The 22,801-nt window shown below is 39.2% G+C and overlaps 1 protein-coding gene across 5 annotated transcripts in view; it reads right to left on the bottom strand.

The window, feature by feature from the left end:
* Nucleotides 1-22,801, bottom strand: part of LOC118622623 (mitochondrial intermediate peptidase) — a 176,240-nt gene that overhangs the window by 65,614 nt on the left and 87,825 nt on the right. For 4 of the 5 annotated variants that reach the window (XM_036250048.1, XM_036250047.1, XM_036250044.1 and 1 more), the window contains 2 exons: nt 10,964-11,038; nt 8,115-8,234 (listed from right to left, as the gene is read on the bottom strand). In XM_036250048.1, the coding sequence (XP_036105941.1) occupies nt 8,115-8,234; nt 10,964-11,038 (195 nt within the window). Of the gene's footprint in view, nt 1-5,087; nt 5,106-8,114; nt 8,235-10,963; nt 11,039-22,801 lie in introns of those variants that run through there. The other variant, XM_036250046.1, reaches the window with a different exon arrangement.

Genomic DNA, 22,801 nt, shown 5'->3' with positions numbered 1-22,801 from the left:
TATAGGCTTAATGATGTATTGACAAATGAATAAAGAAATGTAGAAGTTTTTAAGTAGGAAAAATAGAATATCTGTGTAAATCTAAACAAATTCTCAGACATTAAAAGCCTTAAAAGAATCTTCTTTAAATGTAACCATGCTTCTTCTCAAGCCCTCTTAAAACAATTTGCAGAGCTATGGCAACTGACAGCAAATGAAGACGATCCCAGTCCAAAGATAAGTGTGTGTATTTTCTCAAAAGGAACTAGGACAAGAAACTAGGGGACATACTAATAAGACCATCCTTTTAAATTAAAAATAACTCACTGATAGTTGATTTAGAATTTGATTGCCATTGTTACCTTATCTTTGTCTATTTAATTATTATGCTGAACAAACCATGATAGTAAGGAAGTTTAACTTCTCTTCTAAAGAAAGGAATCGATAAATTATTATAAGACTTAAGGTAAAGAAGGTAGAGAGCAGGCAACTGAGCCAAGTTGAAGTTTTGGGCTTTAGGAAGCATCCCAGTTCCTCCAATGTTGGCTTCATCATGACTCTACTACTTACTACTCACATAACTACATGGAGTTTAAGTCACATCCATTTGATTGATTGCTTGTTTGTTTATGCTTTCCCACCCCCCACCCTTGCCTTTGGCAACCATCAACTTGTTCTCTATATCTATAGGTCTATCTCTCTTTTGTTTATTCTTTTTTTTTTTTTAGATTCTACATATAAGTGAAATCATGCAGTATTTGTCTTTCTCTGACTTACTTCACGTAGCATACCTTCTAGGTCTATGTTGTCACAAATGGCAAGATTACATTCTTTTTTATTGATGAACATTATTCCATTCTATATATATACCCCATCTTTTTTTTTTAAGGTTCTCAGAATTGATTTTTAGAGGGACAGGGAGAGGGAGAGGGAGAGGGAGAGGGAGAGGGAGAGGGACAGGGACAGGGAGACGGAGAGGGAGACGGAGAGGGAGACGGAGAGAAACATCGATGTAAGAGCAAAACATCAATCTGCTGCCTCCTGAGCCCCTACTTGGGAATGAACCTGCAACCCAAGCATGTGCCCTGACCAGGAATCGAACCAAACCTTTGGTGCATGGGACAATGCCCAACCCACTGAGCTACACCAGCCAGGACACCACGACTTCTTTATCCACTTATCTACTGCTGGACATCTAGATTGCTTCCACATCTTGCTATTTCTAGTAATGCTGTGGTGATTGTTCATTATTGGTGCACATAACTTTTTGAATTAGTGTTTTTATTTTCTTTGGATAAATACCTAGAAGTAGAATTGCTGGGTCGTACAGTGTCTCTTTTTAATTTTTTGAGGAATCTCCATACTATTTTCCATAGTGGCTGCACTAATTTACAATCCTATCAGTGTGTGAGGGTTCCTTTTTCTCCACATCCTCACCAGCACATGTTATTTTTTTATTTACTAACGAGAGTCATTATGACAGGTGTGAGGTGATATCTCACTGTGTTTTTAATTTACATTTCCCTGATGGCTAGTAATGTTGAGCATCTTTTTATATGTATGGTGGCCATCTGTATGTCCTCTTTAGAGAAATGTCTATTCAGGTCCTCTGCCCATTTTTTAAATGGATTATTTGGAGTTTTATTTGGTGTTATGCTGTATGAATTCTTTATATATTTATCAGATGTCTTGTTTGCAAATGTCTTGTCCCATTTAGCAGGTTGTCTTTTATTTCATTGACAATTTCCTTTGCTGTTAAGAAACTTCTTAGTTTAACATAGATCCATTTATTTTTGTTTTTGTTACCCTTGCTTGAGAAGATATATCCGAAAGCATACTGCCAAGAGCAAAGTCAAAGAGTTTACCGCTTATGTTTTCTTCTAAGAGTTTTATGGTTTCAGGTCTTACATTAAAGTCTTTAATCCATTTTAAATTTATTTTTGTATAGCATGTAAGAAAGTGATCTAATTTCATTTTTTTGCACGTATCTGTAGTTTCCTTAACACCACTTATTGAAAAGACTGTCTTTGCCCCACTGTATAGCCTTGTCACTTCTTTTTTTTTATTCCTCACCCGAGGACATTTTTCCATTTTTTGTTCAGATAGAGTGGGAGGGAGGGAGAGGAAGAGAGAGAGAAACATCGACATGAAAGGGACACATCGAGTGGCTGCCACCCGCACGACCAACCAGGGCCGGGGACAAACTGCAACCGAGGTACGTGCCCTTAGCGGGAACCAAACCCAGGTCTCTCTGGATAGCAGGCTGATGCTCTAACCGCTGAGCCAAACCGGCCAGGGATAGCCTTGTCACTTTTGTCATGCATTAATTGACCATATGTTAGAATTTATTTCTGGGCTCTCAATTCTATTCCATTGATCTATATATCTGTTTTTATGCCAGTATCATACTGTTTTGATTATTGTAGCTTTGTAGTACAGTTTGAAATCAGGGAACATGTTAGATACCTTCCACTTTGTTCTTACTCAGGATTTCTTTGGCTATTGGGGTCTTTTGTGGTTCCATATAAATTTTGGGTTTAGGTGTTTTAATTATGAGAAGAATATCTTTGATATTTTAATAGGGATTACACTGAATCTGTAGATTGCTTTAGGTGGTAAGAATATTTTAACAGTATTAATCCTTCTAATGAAAGAGTAAAGTATATCCTTCCATTTATTAGTATCTTCAATTTATTTCTTCAACATCTTACAGTTTTCACGTTATAGGTCTTTCTCACCTCTTGGTTAAATTTATTCCTAGGTATCGTATGCTTTTGGGGGCAATTGTAAATGAAATTATTTTCTTAATTTCTCCTTCTGATTATTCGTTATTGTTGTATAGAAACATAACAGATTTCTGTTGATTCTGTGACCTGCAAGTTTACTGAATTCATTTATTACTTGTAATAGTTTTTTTGTGGAATTTTTTAAGGGTTTTCTATATACAGTATCATGTCATCTGCAAATAATGAGTTGAACTTCTTCCTTTCCAATTTGGATGCTTTTTATTTCTTCTTCTTCCCTGACTGCTGTGCCTAGGATTTCCAATACTGTTCTAAATAGAAGTGGTAAGAGTGGACATCACTGTCTTGTTCCTGATCTTAGAGGCAAACTTTCAACTCTTCACCATTGAATATGATATTTGCTGTGGGTTTCTCTTAAATAACCTTAACTTGTTGAGATATGTCACTTTTATATCCACTATGTTGAGATGTTTATCATAAAAGAATGTAGAATTTTGTCAAATGCTTTTTCTGGATTTATTGAGATGATAATAAGGGTTTACCCTTATTTTGTTAATGTGGTATATCACATTGATTGATTTACACATGTTGCACCATCCTTGCATCCCTGGGATGAATTCCACTATGCCACAGCATATAATCTGTTTAATGTACTGTTAGATCTAATTTTCTATTTGATTGAGAACTTATGCATTTATGTTCATCAAGGGTATTGGCCTGCTTTACACACACACACACACACACACACACACACACACACACACACACACACACACTTCTTTGTATGGTTTTGGTATCAAGGTAACACTGGCTCTGTAGAATTTTAGAAAAGTTGCGTCCTCTTCAATATTTTGAAACAGCTTAAGGATAGGCATTAATTCTTCTTTGAATGTTTGGTAGAATTCACCTGTAAAGTCATTTGGTCCTGGATTCTAATTTCTTGGGAGTTGATTACTGCTTCAATTTTATTGCTAGTTTTCAATCTGTATAGATTTTCTATTCCTTCCCTGTCCAGTCTTGGAAGGTTATATGCTTCTAGAAATTTATACATTTCTTCTAGATCATCAAATCTGTATTTCTGTGGTATCAGCTGTAACTTCTCCTTATTTAGGATTGTATTTATTTGAGTGTTCTCCCTTTTTTCTTGATGAGTTTAGCTAAGGGTTTGTCAATATGTTTATCTATTCAAAGAACCAGTTCTTAGTTTTATTGATCTTTTCTAATTCTATTTCATTTATTTCTGCTCTAATCTTAACTATTTCCATCCTTCTGTTTACCTTGAGTTTTGTTTTTTCTTCTTTTTTTCTAGTTCCTTTAGGTATAGAGTTAGACTGTTTATTTGGGATTTTCTTGTTTGTTGAGGTCAGCTTGTGAACTACCCTCATGAAACTGCTTTCGTTGCATCCTATGAATTTTGAAAAGTTGTTTTCATATTCATTTGTTTCAAAATAGTTTTTGATTTCTTGTTTGATTCATTGGCTATTTAGTAGCATGTTGTGTAGTCTCCATGTATTTGCCTTTTTTACAGTTTTCTTCCTATACTTGATTTCTACTTTCATACCATTTTGTTTGGAAAAGATATTAACATGATTTTAATCTTCTTTAATTTATTGAGGCTGTTTTTGAGGCCTAGTATGTAATCTATACTGGAAAATAGTCCATGCGTGTGTGAAAACAAAACAAAACAAAACCAAAAAAACATATACTCTGAAGTTTTTAAATTAAATGTTCTAAAAATTTCCATTAAGTTGATCTGGTCTAATATGACATTTAAGGCCATTATTTCCTTATTAATTTTCTGCCTGAAAGATCTATCCCAATTGATGTGAGTGGGTTATTAAAATCCCCTACTATTATTTTATTATTATGGAATTCTCCCTTAATGTCCACTAATAATTGCTTTATAAGTCACATCCATTTTAAAGCTAAGGAAAGAAGCAAAGAATATAAAATAAGCACAAAAACACCCAAGCACAAAAGGTGAAACATGCAATGTTCTATAAACTAGAAAAGCTATTAAAATCGAGGCAATTGTTATGATTTAGTCCACTGATGAAGTTATATTATTCTTATTACAAATTTTCACTAATACAGATAAATGAGAGCTTAATAGCACATGGCATTAGAACAATAAATTATACATAAGGTCAAACTAGGTGTGGAATATCATTAGTATTATAAATCTGGAGATGACTGAACTTTTAAGATAATAAACACCTGTTGATAGGAGTGTTATGAAGATGAAATATCCTGTTACTTCACATTTCTGATAAAGATGAGCTATCCCTGGCATGTCTGAGTGGTGGGGCCTGGAGATCAAGGGGACACTTACAGTTCACTGATTAACTTAACCTCTTACACAGCATGTTCTGGTCCCCATTACTGTAATAAATAAAAATAATTTGCTTGACATTTTACAGTTTACAGATCACTTTCAAACTATCTCTATTTTTATTAGCTTGGCTAAGTTAGGAGATAATCCTTGACCATGCCCCCTATTAAGGGTAGGCTCCCTGAGAATGAAACAGATAAAGAGAAAAAGAGCTGAGAAACAGAACCAAAAAGAAACATTTCTAACAATATTTTGTAAGAACTAACTAGATCCAACTTAACTGAAACCGGATACATAACTGCACCTTGCAGTTATGAGACTCAATAAAGTCCCTTTTCTGCTTAAGACACTGAGTTGGGTTTCTATCACTCTCAAACCAGAGTCTTGAGTAATATAAAGAAGTCACTGACTAATCGTCAGACAGATGTAAATAAAAACAACAATGAGGTATCACCTCACACCTGTCATAATGGCTGCCATCAAATCATCAAACAACAAGTGCTGGCGAGGGTGTGGAGAAAAGGGGACTCTAGTACACTGTTGGTGGGAATGCAGACTGGTGCAGCCACTATGGAAAACAATATGGCATTTCCTCAAAAAGTTAAAAATTGAACTACCATTTGACCCAGTGATCGCACTTCTAGGAATATATCCTAAGAAGCCTGAAACACCAATCAGAAAGAATATATGTACCCCCATATATTCTTAGCAGCACTATTTGCAATAGCTAAGATCTAGAAACAGCCCAAATGTCCATCAGTAGATGAATGAATAAAAAAGATGTTGTAGCCCTGGCCAGTTTGGCTCAGCGGTTAGAGCGTCAGCCTGCGGTCTGGAGAGACCCGGGTTCGGTTCCCGCTAAGGGCACGTACTTCGGTTGCAGTTTGTCCCCAGCCCTGGTTGGTCGTGTGGGTGGCAGCCACTTGATGTGTCCCTTCACGTCGATGTTTCTCCCTCTCTCTCCCTCCCACTCTACCTGTACAAAAAATGGAAAAATATCCTCGGGTGAGGATAAAAAAAATTAAAAAAAAGATGTTGTACATATATACACAATGGAGTACTATGCAGCTGTAAGAAAGAAAGATCTCTTATCCTTTGAGACAACATGGAGGGACCTGGAGAGTATTATCCTAAGCAAAACAAGCCAAGCAGAGAAAGACAAATATCACATGATCTTGCTTATTTGTGGAATATAATGGACATAACAGTCAGAGGAACAGGGTAGACCCAGAGACATGGAAGTAGGGTACAGACTGACAACCCTCAGAAGAGGATATAGGTGGGGAGGGAGGAGATAAACCACAGAGCTTATATGCACGTACGCATAACTGATGGACACGGAGCACAAAGATGGGGACGGGATCGGGGGGATGGTGAGGAGGGTGTCAATGGGAAAAAAAGGAGAAACATCTGTAACAAAAATAAATTAAAAAAGTAAAATAAAGAGGATTTTGCTTATGTTGAACTTCTATGTGTTATGTTTATTTGGTAGAGGCAAGTACTGGATTAGGAAAGGGTTTTGCGATGCTATATTTGTGATCCTCATGCTAGCTCAGTGCCTGGAAGACTTTTCAGGGCAAGGCCATTAAGAGTGATAGTATTTACTTTCTTTTGGCCTGTCACACATACATAGGGAGCTGGTGCTAAATATGCTAGCTTTCTCACCATGGTCGTCTTGCAGTGCACTTACCGCTAGCCTTACCTGGGATCTTCTTTCTGTTCTCCCTCCTTTGTTTTCCTAGATCGCTCATCTATTCCTAGTCTCCTTTCTGGGTTTCCTTAAAGTCTGATATACTAAACAGGCCAGAATCATTCCTGACTGTCAATTTTTAAGGAGCTATATTTCAGATTCTTCAGAACTAAATCAACAAGACTAACAAAGCCCACCACCCGCCATTTCCCAACCTCCACGGTCAAGACTGTCTATTATACATACACAAGGAGCACTGGTGGCTAAGAAAAGCTTCACTTGTAGTTTCACCAGAGTCGATCCCCATAGCCCCTTAACCAGGAGCAAGAAGCAAAAGGAAGGAAAGGATAAAATGGATATAATGGTCAATCCTAATATTCATCCTACAATTCAAAACAAGAGCCCCATATTCAACTATCGATCCTCTATAATTTATTAAAAAACAAGCAGATAGGACTGTTCCGGGTTGTAGCATGCGTAAACACGGGCACAGACGATAAAGCTGGGGACGGGGTGGTGTGGGCGGGAGCAGGAGGACGGTGTCAGTGGGGGAAAAAGTAGAAACATCTGTAACAAAAGTAAATTAATAATAATAAAAAATATATATATTAAAAAAAAAAAGAAGTCAGTGGCATGGCTAACTGGACCAGCCAATATTCTTTGCACCATGCTCAGCTTCCTTCAGGAAACCCAGAGGCCTGACACAGCGTGACATCAGCGGTTCCTTCCGAATCCCCACACCACTACGTACTAACTAGATGATCTTGGATGAGACGTACAATGTGTATGAGCCATAATATGAGTCCCAAATATGGGGATATTATCTAATTTATAGGCTGTTTGAGAGTTAAATTAGAGATTTTTTTCTCACAAAGCAGTTAAAGTCTGGCACCTAATAATCAATAAATGGTAGCAATACTTCTGCCCTCTATCCTGAGAGGGCACTAAATAAGATAGGTAAAACATCTATTACAATCCCTGATACAAATAAGGTGTTCAATGAATGTTACTTTTCTTTGCAATGAAAATGTTTAGGAATTGATGACCATATCATCTTGTATGGTGAACCATTTTCCTCATTACATAAAAATAATAATAAAAAACAATAAATATAAACTGATGCCAATGACCATTTTTACCCCCATTTTCTCAGGAATCTAGAAAAACACTGCTAGCAGGAGGAAAACAAGCACATGCAAATGTACGGTTAGAGACGCAAGTGAGCCAGGTGACTCCAGCATCTGCCCCTATGGACCCTTGATGGGAATGTAAGGACTCCAAGTTCTGTGAGGGGCAGGCAGTCACAACCTACTGGTCACTGACGGGTACACTGACAGGTACACACAACAGATCAAAATGTTAGACTCACGGTGTTTGGAACGTATGGTAAGCCATAAAATTTCTCTTGTGTTTCCTTGAGAATGTCTGTGGTTGACCTCCTCAGGGGATGCTTCCCATGGTAGATCTGATCCAAAGCGGCATAAAAGACCTAGACAGGTAAAAACATCTATTTAGTTTGAGTAGTCCTTCCTTATATGTAAGATGTACTTGACCACAGATGTTATAAGTGTTCCAGAAAAATAATTTTAAATCACAGTTGAAAATGTTCACAAATACAGATGAATATGGCTTGAAGTGTATCTTGTTCAATAGTTAGGACTATGCCAATGATGAAAAGGAAAGCTCTCAACCTTTCATCACGAAAGATCCCGAATTCTGAATCTTATTTGTAAGCTACTCTGTAAGTACAATGCAGCAAGTTAAATTTATGACCACACAACTGAAATTTTGCCTCCCTCTATATAAACAATAAATATGGTTGGAAATATGAAAAATAAAGTTACTAGTATGACTTCAGAACTTAACACATACTGTTCTATTTACTTCTGGAGTCGCATGCATCTTAAGTGAGAGAAAGGAATGGTCAGAGCCCTAGTTTCGTAAGGAGAGGTGGAAGATGAACAGGTGGGCTGCGGGGAGAAAGGAACAGCAACGGAGTGTCTGGTGAAGACAGATGTTACAGAGAATTCTGGCGCAGCTGCGGAAGGTCTGGGCTCGGCCACGTCAGCCCCACACCTGGTGTCAGGAGGCACAAGGGAAGCAGCTGCTGTGCAGGGGCGATTCTGGCTAAAGGAGGTGACCAGGAGAAAAGGACCACTCACCTCGAAGTAGAGGATACAGAAACACAGAAAAGTCTGAACATGAAATCTGCTATTCTAAAGTTCTGAAAAGTAAAATTTGCATAAAATCTAAAGTAATTATAAAATGCTTTTTAATTGGACTATTAGCATTGTTCACCTGAAACAAGAAAGTAGAAAATGCTTTATTTTAAAGAAAAAATTATGTTTCTGATATGTATCTTTCTGATTCAAAAATGGAATTTGCAGAGAATGTGCAGCTGTTGACTTGAAAGAAGTGAGGATTAGTTTGGATAAAAGAAAAAATTTAAATGACTTCTAGCTTCTGGCTTCATCTAGATATAGAATTATGGTTCTAAATTATAAAGTCAAGTTTAAACTTTCTCTAGAAAAATACAGACATTTCCTAAATATAAATATTGCTTTACTCTAACCGGCAATCTAAACATATAGCTAAATATAGCTCTTTCAATGCTATATTCGATAATGAGTAACAATGCATAAAGATAAACAGAGGAGCTAAAATTACTCATACATGTCTTGTCTATATTCTAACAGAATAAATGATTAGGAATTAAAATTCTTAAATTCTAACCTCAACTGAGGAGTTTTTTGTTTTTTGCCACAACCTACAAACAAATATGAATTCAAGAGTTTCATTCTTTTGATTATACCTTTCACAAATGAAAGGCAAAGACGAAAGACTTTCTTTTTAAATTATAAAAACAGAGCAAAATAAATTAAATCATGTATTTTATGTTCATTTGCTGATAAGCCAAACACTTGTAAAGTGGTGAGCCAATCTGCTCACCAAGGTAGTCATGTATGCATGGGACCAAGATCCTTAGAGCCACAGAAAAATAAGAGTCTATTTTTAAAACACTACACTGCAAAAAATTTACAAATTTTAAAACACTACTCATACCCCTTTAGAAATCTGAAACAGTGCGTTTCCTTTCCACCCTAGTTTGTCTCCAGGACACCAGGAGACTGCCCCCAGGGACTGCCTGTGACTGAAGGCTGGCTCAGGTGGCTCCTCCAGCAAGGGCTCTCCCCAACTCTTCTCTCCGCCCCTTCCTCTCCCCCTCCCTCTCCTCTCTCTCAGGGGCTCTGCTTTGAGAGCATGGGAGAAGTGAAAATTTGGTTTTCCATTTTAAAAGAATATCATTGGAACAATTGTTCAAAATAAAAGTCACAACAAAAGCTTTTAAATTAGGTCTTCTATATTATTATCAGAAAATTAAAAGGTTTTTTTCAAGTAGTGCTAATTTATAAAAATAATTTAGAAATTCATTTTTAATTATATCAATATAAATAGATACTAAGTTATGTAAGTTATGTAAGATACTAAGTTATGTAAATCAAATGTAAATTCACAGTTTTGTCCAAAGTGGGCATTTTCTTCACTGAAATATATATATTATTCACTACATTTTAGGGACTGAATTTTACAAAACTGTAAAGCAATTAAGAAGTGGCTACACTTTTAAATAGGTAACTAGATCATTATAAAGTGAATATTTTGAGGTGCTTAAGATGAAAGACGGGCGATTGTGTTGTTTATATAACTTTCAAGGTCTGATGAAGGTAAGAATTCCATAAGCAGCTCAGTAATTACAGATCACCTAAACATCTGGCATCACGCAGACCTGACGTCCAGATGATTCATAAAGTCTTTCTAGTTTTTATCTGGAAACCTGGAAAATAGGTTTCAAATGTTATTGAAACAAAGTCATTACTCTTTCAACTTCAGATCTAAAACCACAAAATATTTTCTAAAAAAAGTAAAGTAACAATATATAAATTAGTTGCTAAAATGTATGATTTAGAAGAAATCATGTAACTTTCCCAAGCTTTGATTTTCCATATTGAATATAGAAAACCCTTATTTAACATCTACTTCATTAGGACAGTGTGAGGACTGAATGAGTCAATTTTGGTCAAGTTCTTTGAACTCAGATGAAAGATGTTTTAAAGCATAATTATTATAATAACTGTGTAGCATTGGAAAGAATTTGAAGCCATATACTTATTTTGAGGAATTACTCTGGGGAACATCAGAACAAAGGTACAGACATACCTGAAGCTGCATATCAGCTGCGGCACAAACCTTTTTAGATTCACAAAGACGAGACACCATATTTTTGGGCATTGACTTGAAAAACAAAAGAATACATATGTGAGTAAACTGCTTAATAAGTCACTGTACTTTGCTGCTTGTGCAGTGAAAAATAACATCAAATGAAAAAATAATAGAATTTCATTATGGTTTAAAATAATAACTTGGAAATATGTTAGTTGACAAGCTAAGGATGAATACATATAATTTAATTTCAAAAAGCGGTAATTGTCAAATAGGGGTTTATACATGAAAATACAGGATTGTAGGGAAATAAGATATTGGCGTTAGTTTTTAAAAAATCTATTTATAACCTTCATTAAAGTTAATACTTTTCTGCTCCTTTGTACTAGTGAAAGCCCATTCAGATGCTCTGTTGACTCTTAAGTGCATATAATAAATGGTTATAGAAATAGATGATTAAAATGTGAAGAAATAAATTCTAATTCCTGGTGCACTAAGTTCCAATGGAGATGATCTGATGTGCTCACACACACCCACGACCCTGAACTACACACCCCTCTTCTCCCACCTAAAGGAACCCAGAGCTCGGGCAGTCAGGGGACCGTGCCTGGGTGACGCGGGGCTTCCTCTCTGAGACGGTCAGGCCTATCCCGTAACATCACATCTTCTCCGAGAAAAAAACCAGTGATGGAGTTCAAGACATCCCTCAGTCCATCTTAATGTACTCTAACGTCATCAACACCAATATTCACTGACGAAAGCTACCACTTTATAGAACTCTATTTATGATCTAATTTAAGCTAAAAGCCCCTTTCTGAAGAGAAAGCCATTCTATAAAGGACCTATGGCAGGTTACTCAGCACTCAAATTCTATAAATAAGCCACCAACGAATGAATATTCGCAGAAGAAAGGAATGAACATAAGAATGATCATTACACAAAAGGCTTCTTACGTGCAAGATCACAGTCGTGAACGAGGAAGCCCAGGCACATCTTTCTCAAACGGAGCCTTCCTCTCTGCGTTTGTCCGTAGAAAAGCAAACTCAGGTAGAAAGGCAGTTAAGGGGCTAAGACATGGACTGAAGGCAGCTGTACGGTGTAAGTTCTGATACAGGTAAAGGCCTGGGCTTTCTGACACTGGGACACCCACCTTGTATAAAACAAAATTTCCTAAACAGGATTTTACAAACTAAGAAAGATTTAGTTAAGTCATATATACCAACAGCTCATATCAAAACTTATGTTGACAGGACTTGTGTTATACTTCAACTTTTCATGCTTCACAAAGCTTTAATAGTTTTATTTTCATAAAAAAAGGATGTGTGGAAGGACATCATTCTGTCTCATTTATCCAACAACGAGAAGGGCGTGGGTGCACACTGTATTAGGCACAGGGACACATGGGGGGACAGGGCCGAGCCCCCCGAGCTCCCCAGGCCAGCACTACCCAGAGTAGCACAGTTTAAAGAGCTACAAGCACAGTGGGTGCCAGAAGAAAAAGCAGCACAGGGCAGCATGACGGTCATAACCTACAAAAGCTTGGGAGGAAATCATGCAGCAGTGAGGTTTGCAAAATGAACAGGTGTTCACTCACCAAGGAAGGGATGGGCCCCAGGGAGAAGGAAGCAATCCTCAAAGAAATGGCATACTCAAAGAAGAGGGCCAACGGCAGGCGGGGAAAGCAAGCCCTGGGCAGGAAAGCAGGTTCAGCCAGGCTGGGAGAGGCAGGCAGGAGCTAGGGCCTGAAAAGCCTGGAGGCCCTACCAAGCAGGGACATGGACTAGGAAAAATAGTTGTGAGGCTACAGTGAGTGGACTGGTACAGTCATCATTACATTAAGAAATTGCCAGAGTGAGGGCAGGAGCACACGGGTGTGAGGGCTGCAGCTGGGCAGGTGAGGGCAGGGGCACACGGGTGAGGGGGCTGCAGCTGGGCAGGAGGTGAGGGCAGGGGCACACGGGTGAGGGGGCTGCAGCTGGGCAGGTGAGGGCAGGGGCACACGGGTGAGGGGGCTGCAGCTGGGCAGGAGGTGAGGGCAGGGGCACACGGGTGAGGGGGCTGCAGCTGGGCAGGTGAGGGCAGGGGCACACGGGTGAGGGCAGGGGCACACGGGTGAGGGGGCTGCAGCTGGGCAGGTGAGGGCAGGGGCACACGGGTGAGGGGGCTGCAGCTGGGCAGGAGGTGAGGACAGGAGCACACGGGTGAGGGGGCTGCAGCTGGGCAGGTGAGGGTAGGGGCACACGGGTGAGAGGGTTGCAGCTGGGCAGGAGGTTCCTGAGAAGGCAGGAAGACAAGCCGAGCAGATCCGAGGCCAAGGCGGTCAGGGCTGGGCATTCCCACCGGATGGGGGCTCTCAGGGAGGCCAGCGAGGACTTGCTGTGAGGGAGCTGAGTTCAGAGGGTTAAGAAGGTCAGGGAAAGTTGCAGAGAGGGCCCATGGAGAGGTCCATTGAGACGTGGAGAATCACCAGTCCTGCAAGAGCCGGTGATTCCCACCTGGCTTGCGTCCAGGCAGAACTGAGCTGCCTCCCTGCAGCATAGATGAGAGATGGGGGACTGGAGGGCAGAGGAGGAGGAAGTTCCTCAGCAGGAGGTCGTGGGGGGGCCCCTGTGGAAGTGGGGCGGAGAAGGAAGCAGCCACAGAGCCCTCCGTGGTGGTCAGGCATCTTTGAAAGGTTCACTATTTCTACTCTGAAGAAAATGAAGTGGAAATGCCAAGTACTGGATCTAAGAGCCAAGCTCAACATACGCCTTTCCATTAGGAAGTAGTTTGTATATTCAGAAGCCAGTATCTCAGACTGAAACTCATAGAGGAAAGATCAACATTAAGGGACGCACTTAATGAGGCTTAATTCTTTCTTTGTCAGGTTTACAATAAAACAAAAGATACTGTACAAAGAAAAAGAGCACATAAGAACAATAAAAACTCAAAACAGTTCATCAAAAATTACATGTTGGAAAGAAACGTGCCAGCAGTGACATGAGAGCGCTGCCGGGGCAACGCACCACCGGTGGCGCAGGCACATGGGGCCTCTGCGGCATTTGTGCAACTTCCTACGAACCTGTATTTCAAAATAAAAAGATAAATACCAGCCTGGCCAATTTGGCTCAGTGGTTTGAGTGCTGGCCCGCCGACCGAAGGGTCGCAGGTTTGATTCCTGGTCAAGGGCACATACCTGGGTTGCAGGTTCAATCCCTGGCCCTGATTGGGGTCTTGCGGGAGGCAACCAATGGATGTGTCTCTCTCACATAGATGTTTTTCTCTCTCCCTCCCTACCACTCTCTCTAAAAATCAATGAAAAATATCCTTGGGTGAGAATTAAAAAAATAAAAAAGAGAAGTACCAAAAAGCCTCCCAAAATTATGTATTCAAAGCCTCCCACACATACCGTAGTGTAGTGAACAAAGTATGTACACCAAAACTATAAGAGAACACAAGTAGAAGGCAAGTACAATCCTAGTAGAATAGTTTACTTATTTATTTAAATCCTCACCTGAGGATATGTTTTTATTGATTCTTAGAGAGAGAGAGAGATTGAGGTATGTAACATGACTGGCAATAGAACCCACAACCTAGGTATATGCCTTGACCAGGAATTGAACCCTCAACCTTTTGGTGTATGGGATGACACTCCAATCAACTGAGCCACCTGAACAGGGCCCTAATAGAAAAGACTAAAGGAAAGAATCATCAACCTATCAAATCACAAAGTAAATAAAACATTTATGTTTGGTGCAAACGGGAAAATATATATTCTTTTTCTTTTTTCATTGGATTTGGTTTAATCAACTGGACTTAATAAATGCATTTCAGGTCGCGGAATGGCATTAGGAAGTACTTCATTTTTTAAATTAAAAGAACAACAAAAATAAGATAAAACAAAAACTTAAATAACCATACAAATGAATTTCTTAAGTTATATATAAATTTAAAAAAATAAACAATATTTAAAAGTTAAACTTAAACTTCAAATTAGAAGAATGTTTCCTGATCAAGATTTTCTTCTGTAGCCCTGGCTGGTTTTGCTCAGCGGTTAGAGCGTCGGCCTGCGGTCCAGAGGGACCTGGGTTCAGTTCCCACTAAGGGCACGTACCTCGTTTGCAGTTTGTCCCCAGCCCTGGTTGGTCCTGCAGGTGGCAACCACTCGATGTGTCCCTTTCACATTGATGTTTCTCTCTCTCTCTTCCTCTCTTTCCCTCCCACTCTGTCTGAACAAAAAATGGAAAAATGACCTCGGGTGAGGATTAAAAAAAAACTTTCTTCTGTAAATGTTACTTTACCATCCAGAGTCACGATAACTAATATTAAAATAATTCAGTTTTTGCTGTCATTCCAAAAGTAGTTATATCTACAGAGTAGCACAGATGTTTCATATTATTGTCCCTAAAGTCAAGATTCTTACATCTGATATATTGAAGAAACGGAGAATGAATACATCCAAAGTGAGAGGTATGAGCAACTACAAATAAATTAACATGCATTTAAAACACCTGAACCCTTATAGTTACTTCTACTTAGAATGAAACTTGACCCAAGTCCACAGGATTAGCAGTAACAACTCTTTCACCATATATGCAACTGCACGTTATATCAGTTTCCACTTCAACCTTCATAACTTCCACGAATCTCCTGTCCCAACAATGACATGGAGTTCTCAGTTCTCTTTAGGATCCGGCCACTGCTATACAAGCTGCGCAAAAGTAGGTTTACCGTTGTTCGTATGGAAAATAATACAATAATTAATAAATAATACAAGAATGAACTGTTTTGTATACTCACAACGGTAAACCTACTTTTGCCCCATACTGTATTTATTAAAAATTAAAAAGAATCCCAGTAGCATGTTTAAAATGCTGTAAAGCATTCATGCGCGTCAATCTCACTAACTACGGTAAAGAACACTTGCACCATGGTGCCACAGGAGAGCTCTTCTGGACCTTCGGCTGCTTCCAGCACCTTAACTTCAGCGTTTCACATCGTCCCACGAGTCCAGAAATGCCATTCCCTCCAGGGACCCTGCTCAGACCCATCAGAGGAGGACTGAGAGCAGGAGCTGCCTTGAACCAACACCTGCCTGGGTCGGAAACTTCCATTATTACGTTTCACTGGAGTGTAAAGAGGTTTTGCAGCCAGACAAAACCAAGTCTGAATCCTAACTATGATGTGGCAATTCACCGAACTTCTCTTAGCCACATTTTCCTCATTTGCAAAATGTCAATATTATCTTTTCACATAACTAGATGAGAAATGAGCAAGATAACTTTCAAAAACATATTGTATCAGTTTTAGCACAGAGTAGATGCTAAATAAATGATAGCTACTGACTATTACACTTGTCTGATATATAATAATCACTGATTCTGACAAACTTTATTTACATTTTGTTGTTTTATCTATAGAATCTGGTCTGTTTTAGATTTATAGATACTTAGGAGAAATTATAACTAAACAATTCTCCCTTTGTAGCACCTAAAATCAAGTTCTTAATAAGAAAATGTACGTTTAAGGTTTCCTATTTATATCTCATTTCATTTATAAAATAGCCAGATATGCTCAATGAAACAAGTGTCTCTTCAAATTACCCAGCCTTTTCTAAGGATACTTTTTCCAATATGGTGATCATTTTAAGGTTTGTATTTATTTATTTATTTATTTATTTATTTATTTTCCTCACCCGAGGACATTTTTCCATTTTTTGTACAGATAGAGTGGGAGGGAGAGAGAGGAAGAGACAGAGAGAGAGAAACATCGACGTGAAAGGGACACATCGAGTGGCTGCCACCCGCACAACCCAACCAGGGCCAGGGAAAAACTGCAACCGAGGTACATGCCCTTAGCGGGAACCCAACCCGGGTCTCTCTGGACCACAGGCCAATGCTCTATCCGCTGAGCCAAACTGGCCAGGGCCATTTTAAGGTTTTTAGAAGAACAATGAAATGGACTAAAGTGTTAGTAGTCTATCTGCCATGTGTCAATATCTGCTACCAAATTTGGTCATTAACTCATGTTTTGAAAACATTCTACTGTCCCTTTATGTAGAACTGGCTATCAGACAATGAGTCAGTTTTTCTCTGCAGGGTCCAGTTCACATTCATAAACGAGCTGTGAACGCGTTTCTTCAGCTGTGCCAAGTGTACTCAGGAGCCCCTCAAAGGAATTTTCATGTATTATATTATAGCTTTATTTCTTGTATTTCCCCTTGAGTATTTCTCGTAGTTCCCAATTCTCCTCTTCATCTTTTTATACATGTTGTTTATCTTTTCCATGATATCCTTTAACAGTTATTTAAATCCCTGCCCTATAGTTCCTTTAACGTTATTCGACCTATTAGTTGTTTCTAAAGTCTGATTTTTTTTGAGTCTGTCGATCCCGTTGTTTCGAGCAGAGAGGCCAGGTGTGCTGTTCCTGTGGCAGCAGCCAAGCACCTGCAGGCCTGTAACACTGCGGAGGGCTCTGTGTTCTCGAAACCGCTCCCATGACTTCTGCGGAGTGCCCTGTGAAGACGGGTGGAACAGAGCCTAGTGGGGAATGCAAACTCCCCTTACATGAGGGCCCTCGGTATTCCAGACTGATACGTCGGCCCATACTTGGCCTCCAACACTTTTGCTAAAATGTTATCTGAGTCCTTCTTACCCCTTTGCATGCAGCCAGCCCTCTCACCCATGCTTTGCCACATGTGAGCTAGCCTACACCTCCTTCGACTCAGATGGCTTGATGGCCCTGTGACCTCAACTCTCTTATGAGCTCAAGGAAAGTTAGAATTTAATCCTTTCTCCTGTAGTTAGCTTGGGTGGAGCACTCTTTCCAGCTTTCCACATCCCCAACATTTCAGACTTTCATTGGTAATACTATTTGGGCTTTTAGCTTCCAAAGGAAAAAAAGGCAGAAAAGCTTCGTAAAGTGTGAACTGCTCATTAAGTCAGGAATCAGAGATTATTATGAAGAAACCTGAAGTGCCTCAGCATGTGGGATAAGATGGTTTATTTCAATACCGTCAAGCAGACATCTATGGGTTTTAGCTACAAGACAGTTCACTCAGCAAATATTTATGGACTGCCAATTCTGTGACTGGCACAGCTGATGTATCAGTGAACAAAACAGAGACAAAGTTCCAATTCTCAAGAAACTTATATTCTAGTAGACTGGTTTACTTTCTTAAAATTACCACCAGAAAAAAAAAGCAGCATTTTTCATTATTTCAATTCCTGTAGGCTTCAGGGAAAAAAAGGATAGAGATTTACAGCAACATCTCCTGTAGGCTGATGAAAAGGATCAACCTGTATTAATTACAATGCTGTTTACATATGCAATCTTTACTCATTTTACATTCATTTGTGAGTTTTTCTGCATCAAATAATAGCAGGTAGTCAATAGTGAATGAGGGTTTGATATGCATATAATTCACACTCATATACTTCTAAAGGAAATTAAATAATAAAATACACAAATACATTATCTCAATATATGCTAAAAGCAACCAATTCTTCATCCATTCATTCAATAAATTCTTAGTATAAGGTGCCATTCTAGGTACCTTGGGAAGAAAGACAAAACACCATGTCCTGCCTTCAAAAGAGTTACAATTCTGACACCTCCTTCACATGGTGAAGTTTGTGACACCTTCTGTAGTTGTGTAACTTCAGGTTATGTATGTACCCCTTACAATTCAATACTGCAATTAAGGCATATCTGGATGACCACTGGATGAAAAAAGTAACCTTTTGCAAATTTAGCTTTATTAAAACTTCAACAAGTTTCCCCTAAAAAAGGGATTAGAAGTGATAATAAAAATTTTAATTGATATTAATATTAAATACCTGTATTTAATATGTAATTGGTCTATAATTAATAGACGAGGATGTTAGAAATGGGGAAAAAAGGTGGGAATATTGAATTTGGTCAGATGAGGTTAAGCACATGGACACAGGTGTCTTATGGTTTCATTCAATGAACAGTTGGGCCATCAATTTAGCTCTAGCCAGAGAGGGAGACAATAATGTACCTCATTCAAATTGCTATGAGTACTTCAGATCCTTTGTACTCTTGCCTGAATTTCTTTTATAAAAATGTCTGCAGTATTTTTGTCTCTATAGAAACCTGCCAGGCTTTGTAGTCTGAAGTAGCCCTGATTGGATGCTGGCTGACCTGTGTACTGAGCAGAGGCCCCGCCTATTCGAGAAGACAGATCATTAACCCAGGTCAGGTCTGTCAGGGAGACCCATTTGGCTCAACTTAGCCAACCATTCCATTGTGTGCATGGCACCCTACTAAGCAATAATGAATCTTTCTTCTTTTTGTTTTTAATCCTCACCTGAGGATGTTTTTTAAAGAGAGAGGGAGGGAGAGGGAGAGAGAGAGAGAAAGAGAAAGAAATATTGATGTGCAAGACAAACATAGATCGGTTGTCTCCCTTACACACCCTGACCAGGGACCAAACCCACAACCTGGGTATGTGCCCTGACTGGGACTGGAATCTGAGACCTTTTGGTGTACTGGACGACACCCCAACCACTGAGCCACACTGGCAGGATCAATGAATACTTCTTGATCTTGCTACTAGGAAAGAGAAAAGGGATGTATGTCAAAATGCCCCAAATACCACAAGAGAGGTACAGATAAAGCACAGGAGGAATTTAGAAGACAGCAAGTATTTGAAAGGACATTACCCTCTAACAACTTGTACCTCTTGTATATTTACAATGGTGGTATTTCTATTTCAAAGATTTGGCCTAGCTACAAAATGTAGAAAGACATTTTTGGGATCCCCCCAATGAATAGGAAAATGGTAGAATGTTGTTTCTACAATTGGAACATGATATGCCAATAAATACCTATGGTGACCTAATCTGACCTAAATTATTTTAATAATTCAATATGACTTTCCCACAATTACTTTGTTCTTTATTTAAAAACAAAGATGCTTGTGCTTATTTCTGAGGAAGTGATATCTGGCTTTGTATGACTACGACAATGTAGCCTTTCCAATAATAAATGCCAAGTTCCCTGTAAACGACAAAGATCTGACTTAAGTCTCATCGTATAGTAGTAGGTTACACTGCCCTATCTCTAAGATGCTGCTGTGTGTTAAGTAGCAGTTCCTATTTCTAGTCTTGAGTTACTCATTCGTCTTATAGCCACTATTACATTCAATGGTTTAGATTGAAACTTCTGGAGCCCCAGCCAGATTCTGGTGTGTCTGAAGTTAGGCAGTTTGCGTTTTCGATTGGTACTCATTTGCCTTGTGACAGCAGGCAGGCAAGTCTCTCAGTATCATGTTTCTGAAACTGTAAAATGAGGATTAAGAATAGCACCACAGTCCAGCTGGTGTGGCTCAGTGGTTGAGCATCGACACATGAATCAAGAGGTCACTGTTCGATCCCCAGTCAGGACACATGCCCGAGTTGTGGGCCCGATCCCCAGCGGGGAGCATGCAGGAGGCAGCCAGTCTATGTTCTCTCTCATCGATGTTTCTGTCTCTCTCTCCCTCTCACTTCTTCTTTCTCCAAAATCATAAAGAAAAAAAAAAGAATAGCACCATAAAATAATCAGTAGTATGAAGCTTCAATACAGTAACAGTCATTCAATCAACTTGTGAAAAGTATTAACTAATTGGAAGAAAGTCCCCCACATCGAACAAATCTGTCTTTTTTTTTTTTTTATCTTTACCCGAGGACATTTTTTCGGTATTTTGTGCAGATAGAGTAGGAGGGAGAGAGAGAGAGAGAAACATCAATGTGAAAGGGACACATCGAGTGGCTGCCACCCACACGACCCAACCAGGGCCTGGGACAAACTGCAACCGAGGTACGTGCCCTTAGCGGGAAAAGAACCTGGGTCTCTCCGGACCGCAGGCCAATACTCCAACCGCTGAGCCAAACTGGCCAGGGCGAACAAATGTCTTTATAAATGCTGTCCTACGTCACAGCGAGGGTGACCACACATGCAGGTGTGCCTGACAGTCTCAGGTTAGGACTGCTGTCTTGGTGTGATTAATAATAGCACCACTTCTCCTTAAACGTGTTTTTGACTTGGACAATAGCTCACATCATTGCCTTAGTCATGACTAACTTTCTGGAAGGTTTCCTATGAGTAAAACCCTGTTAGTTGTCTAGAACCTACGTATACGTCCCCACAAAAGAAAGGATACTGTTTACGGCATTCTTGGGGTAAACACAAGCTGCACTGTTTACTGACCATACACAGGAATAAAAATACTATAATAAGCCCTGGCTGGTGTGGCTTAGTGGTTAGAAAATGGCCCGCGGATCAAAAGGTTTGATTCCTGGTTAAGGGCAAGTAGCTGGGTTGCAGGTTCAGTCCCTGGCCCTGGTCGAGGCGCATGTGGGAGGCAACCAATTGATGTGTCTCTCTCACATTGATGTCTCTCTCTCTCTCCCCCTCCCTCCCTCCCTCGTCAGTCCCTTCCATTCTCTCTAAAAAAAACAATGAAAAAATACCCTCAGGTAAGGATTAAAATAATAGCTTTTCTATTATACTAAGAAAGCACATTTTTGAAAGATTTTAGAACTATCATAAAAAAATGCAAATACTTCAGCAAACTTGGCATGACTTAAATTCTCTAAATGTTTCCCCCTGAGCTTAATTTATCAGCACGTAACCTCATGAACTTGCCAGACATTTCCTATCACTTCACAATCTCACCAGTCTAATTCGCATAAAGTTTTGTTAAACTTTTTGGCACCAAGTTCTTACAGGGCCAAGTCACTATATGACAAAATATCTTGTTTTATTTCTGGCCATTTAGAAAATTTATTATGGTAGAAGTTGCATAAATATTAAAAGTTAAGATAGTCTCAGGTACAAATCCTGGTTATGGTAATAATTCAACCCTTCCTGAAGCAAGTAACTCCTACCATTGTTATCCCTTGGGAACATGTTGCACCTAATGACATAAACTGGTTGAGACATGGTCATCCCAAACTAGTCAAGGCTTCAAGGGCAGAAAGCCAAGCCTAAAGCTGTCCAGGACATAAGTCAGCAGCTGCAGTCCACAGCTCGATGCCACACCAGCCCAAGCTAACTCTCTGCACATGTCCATCACGAGAAAACAACTGGATTCAGCATGTCTCAACTCATCTGCCTTGCTAGTAACCAGTCATCCAGATGACATGTAATCAACATACTGAAAACACTAAGCCCAAAGAGATAAGATCTCCATTCTAAATGCATAGGAAATAACATTATTTTTCACTTCTTTGATTTTCAGTGTTGTTTTCTAAAAAAACTAACATGATATAAGATGAAAGAACCCTTAGAAATGCTTACATATTATCACAAACTCATCAATGGCTCAAAGAAGCAGAAATATTTTGAGCTTTGCAGGGTTCAACACTGAACATTTTAATGTGTGAAAGACGTTCAACTTCCATTTTTTTATTTAAAAATTTCCAATAATACCATGTTTACAGTTTGCACTCATTATTAAATTTGACTGACTAAAATTTTTGAAGTAAGTATGACGGTATTCATTTTTAATTTCTAAAATTTTAATTTTTTATAAAAAAGCGGAGAAGTCTCAGACGAGTCCAGGGACTGGTCTGAGGCCACCCGAGTGTGACGGTGAGGCCAGGTCAGGCCTGTTCCTGCCTCCCAGTTCGGAGATCTCGTCTAGACTTAATTGAGAAGCATTAAAACGGAAAATAAGAAAAGTTTCAAAACAACTTAAACCTGCCAAAACAAATCTAGTTCTAGTTGCACTATAATTTTTACCTTCAATTCTTATTCTTATCTCCTGGAAGAGAATGACAGGAGAAGATTTATTACAAATCCATGTCTCCTTGGAAATAGATAGCAAGCAGTTTTAGCCTTGGGCAA

The sequence above is a fragment of the Molossus molossus genome, unplaced genomic scaffold, assembly GCF_014108415.1.
Source record: "Molossus molossus isolate mMolMol1 unplaced genomic scaffold, mMolMol1.p scaffold_m16_p_9, whole genome shotgun sequence".
Taxonomy (NCBI): Eukaryota; Metazoa; Chordata; class Mammalia; order Chiroptera; family Molossidae; genus Molossus; species Molossus molossus.
Note: the sequence above shows the minus strand (reverse complement) of the source record. Positions and strands in the feature narration are given on the sequence as shown.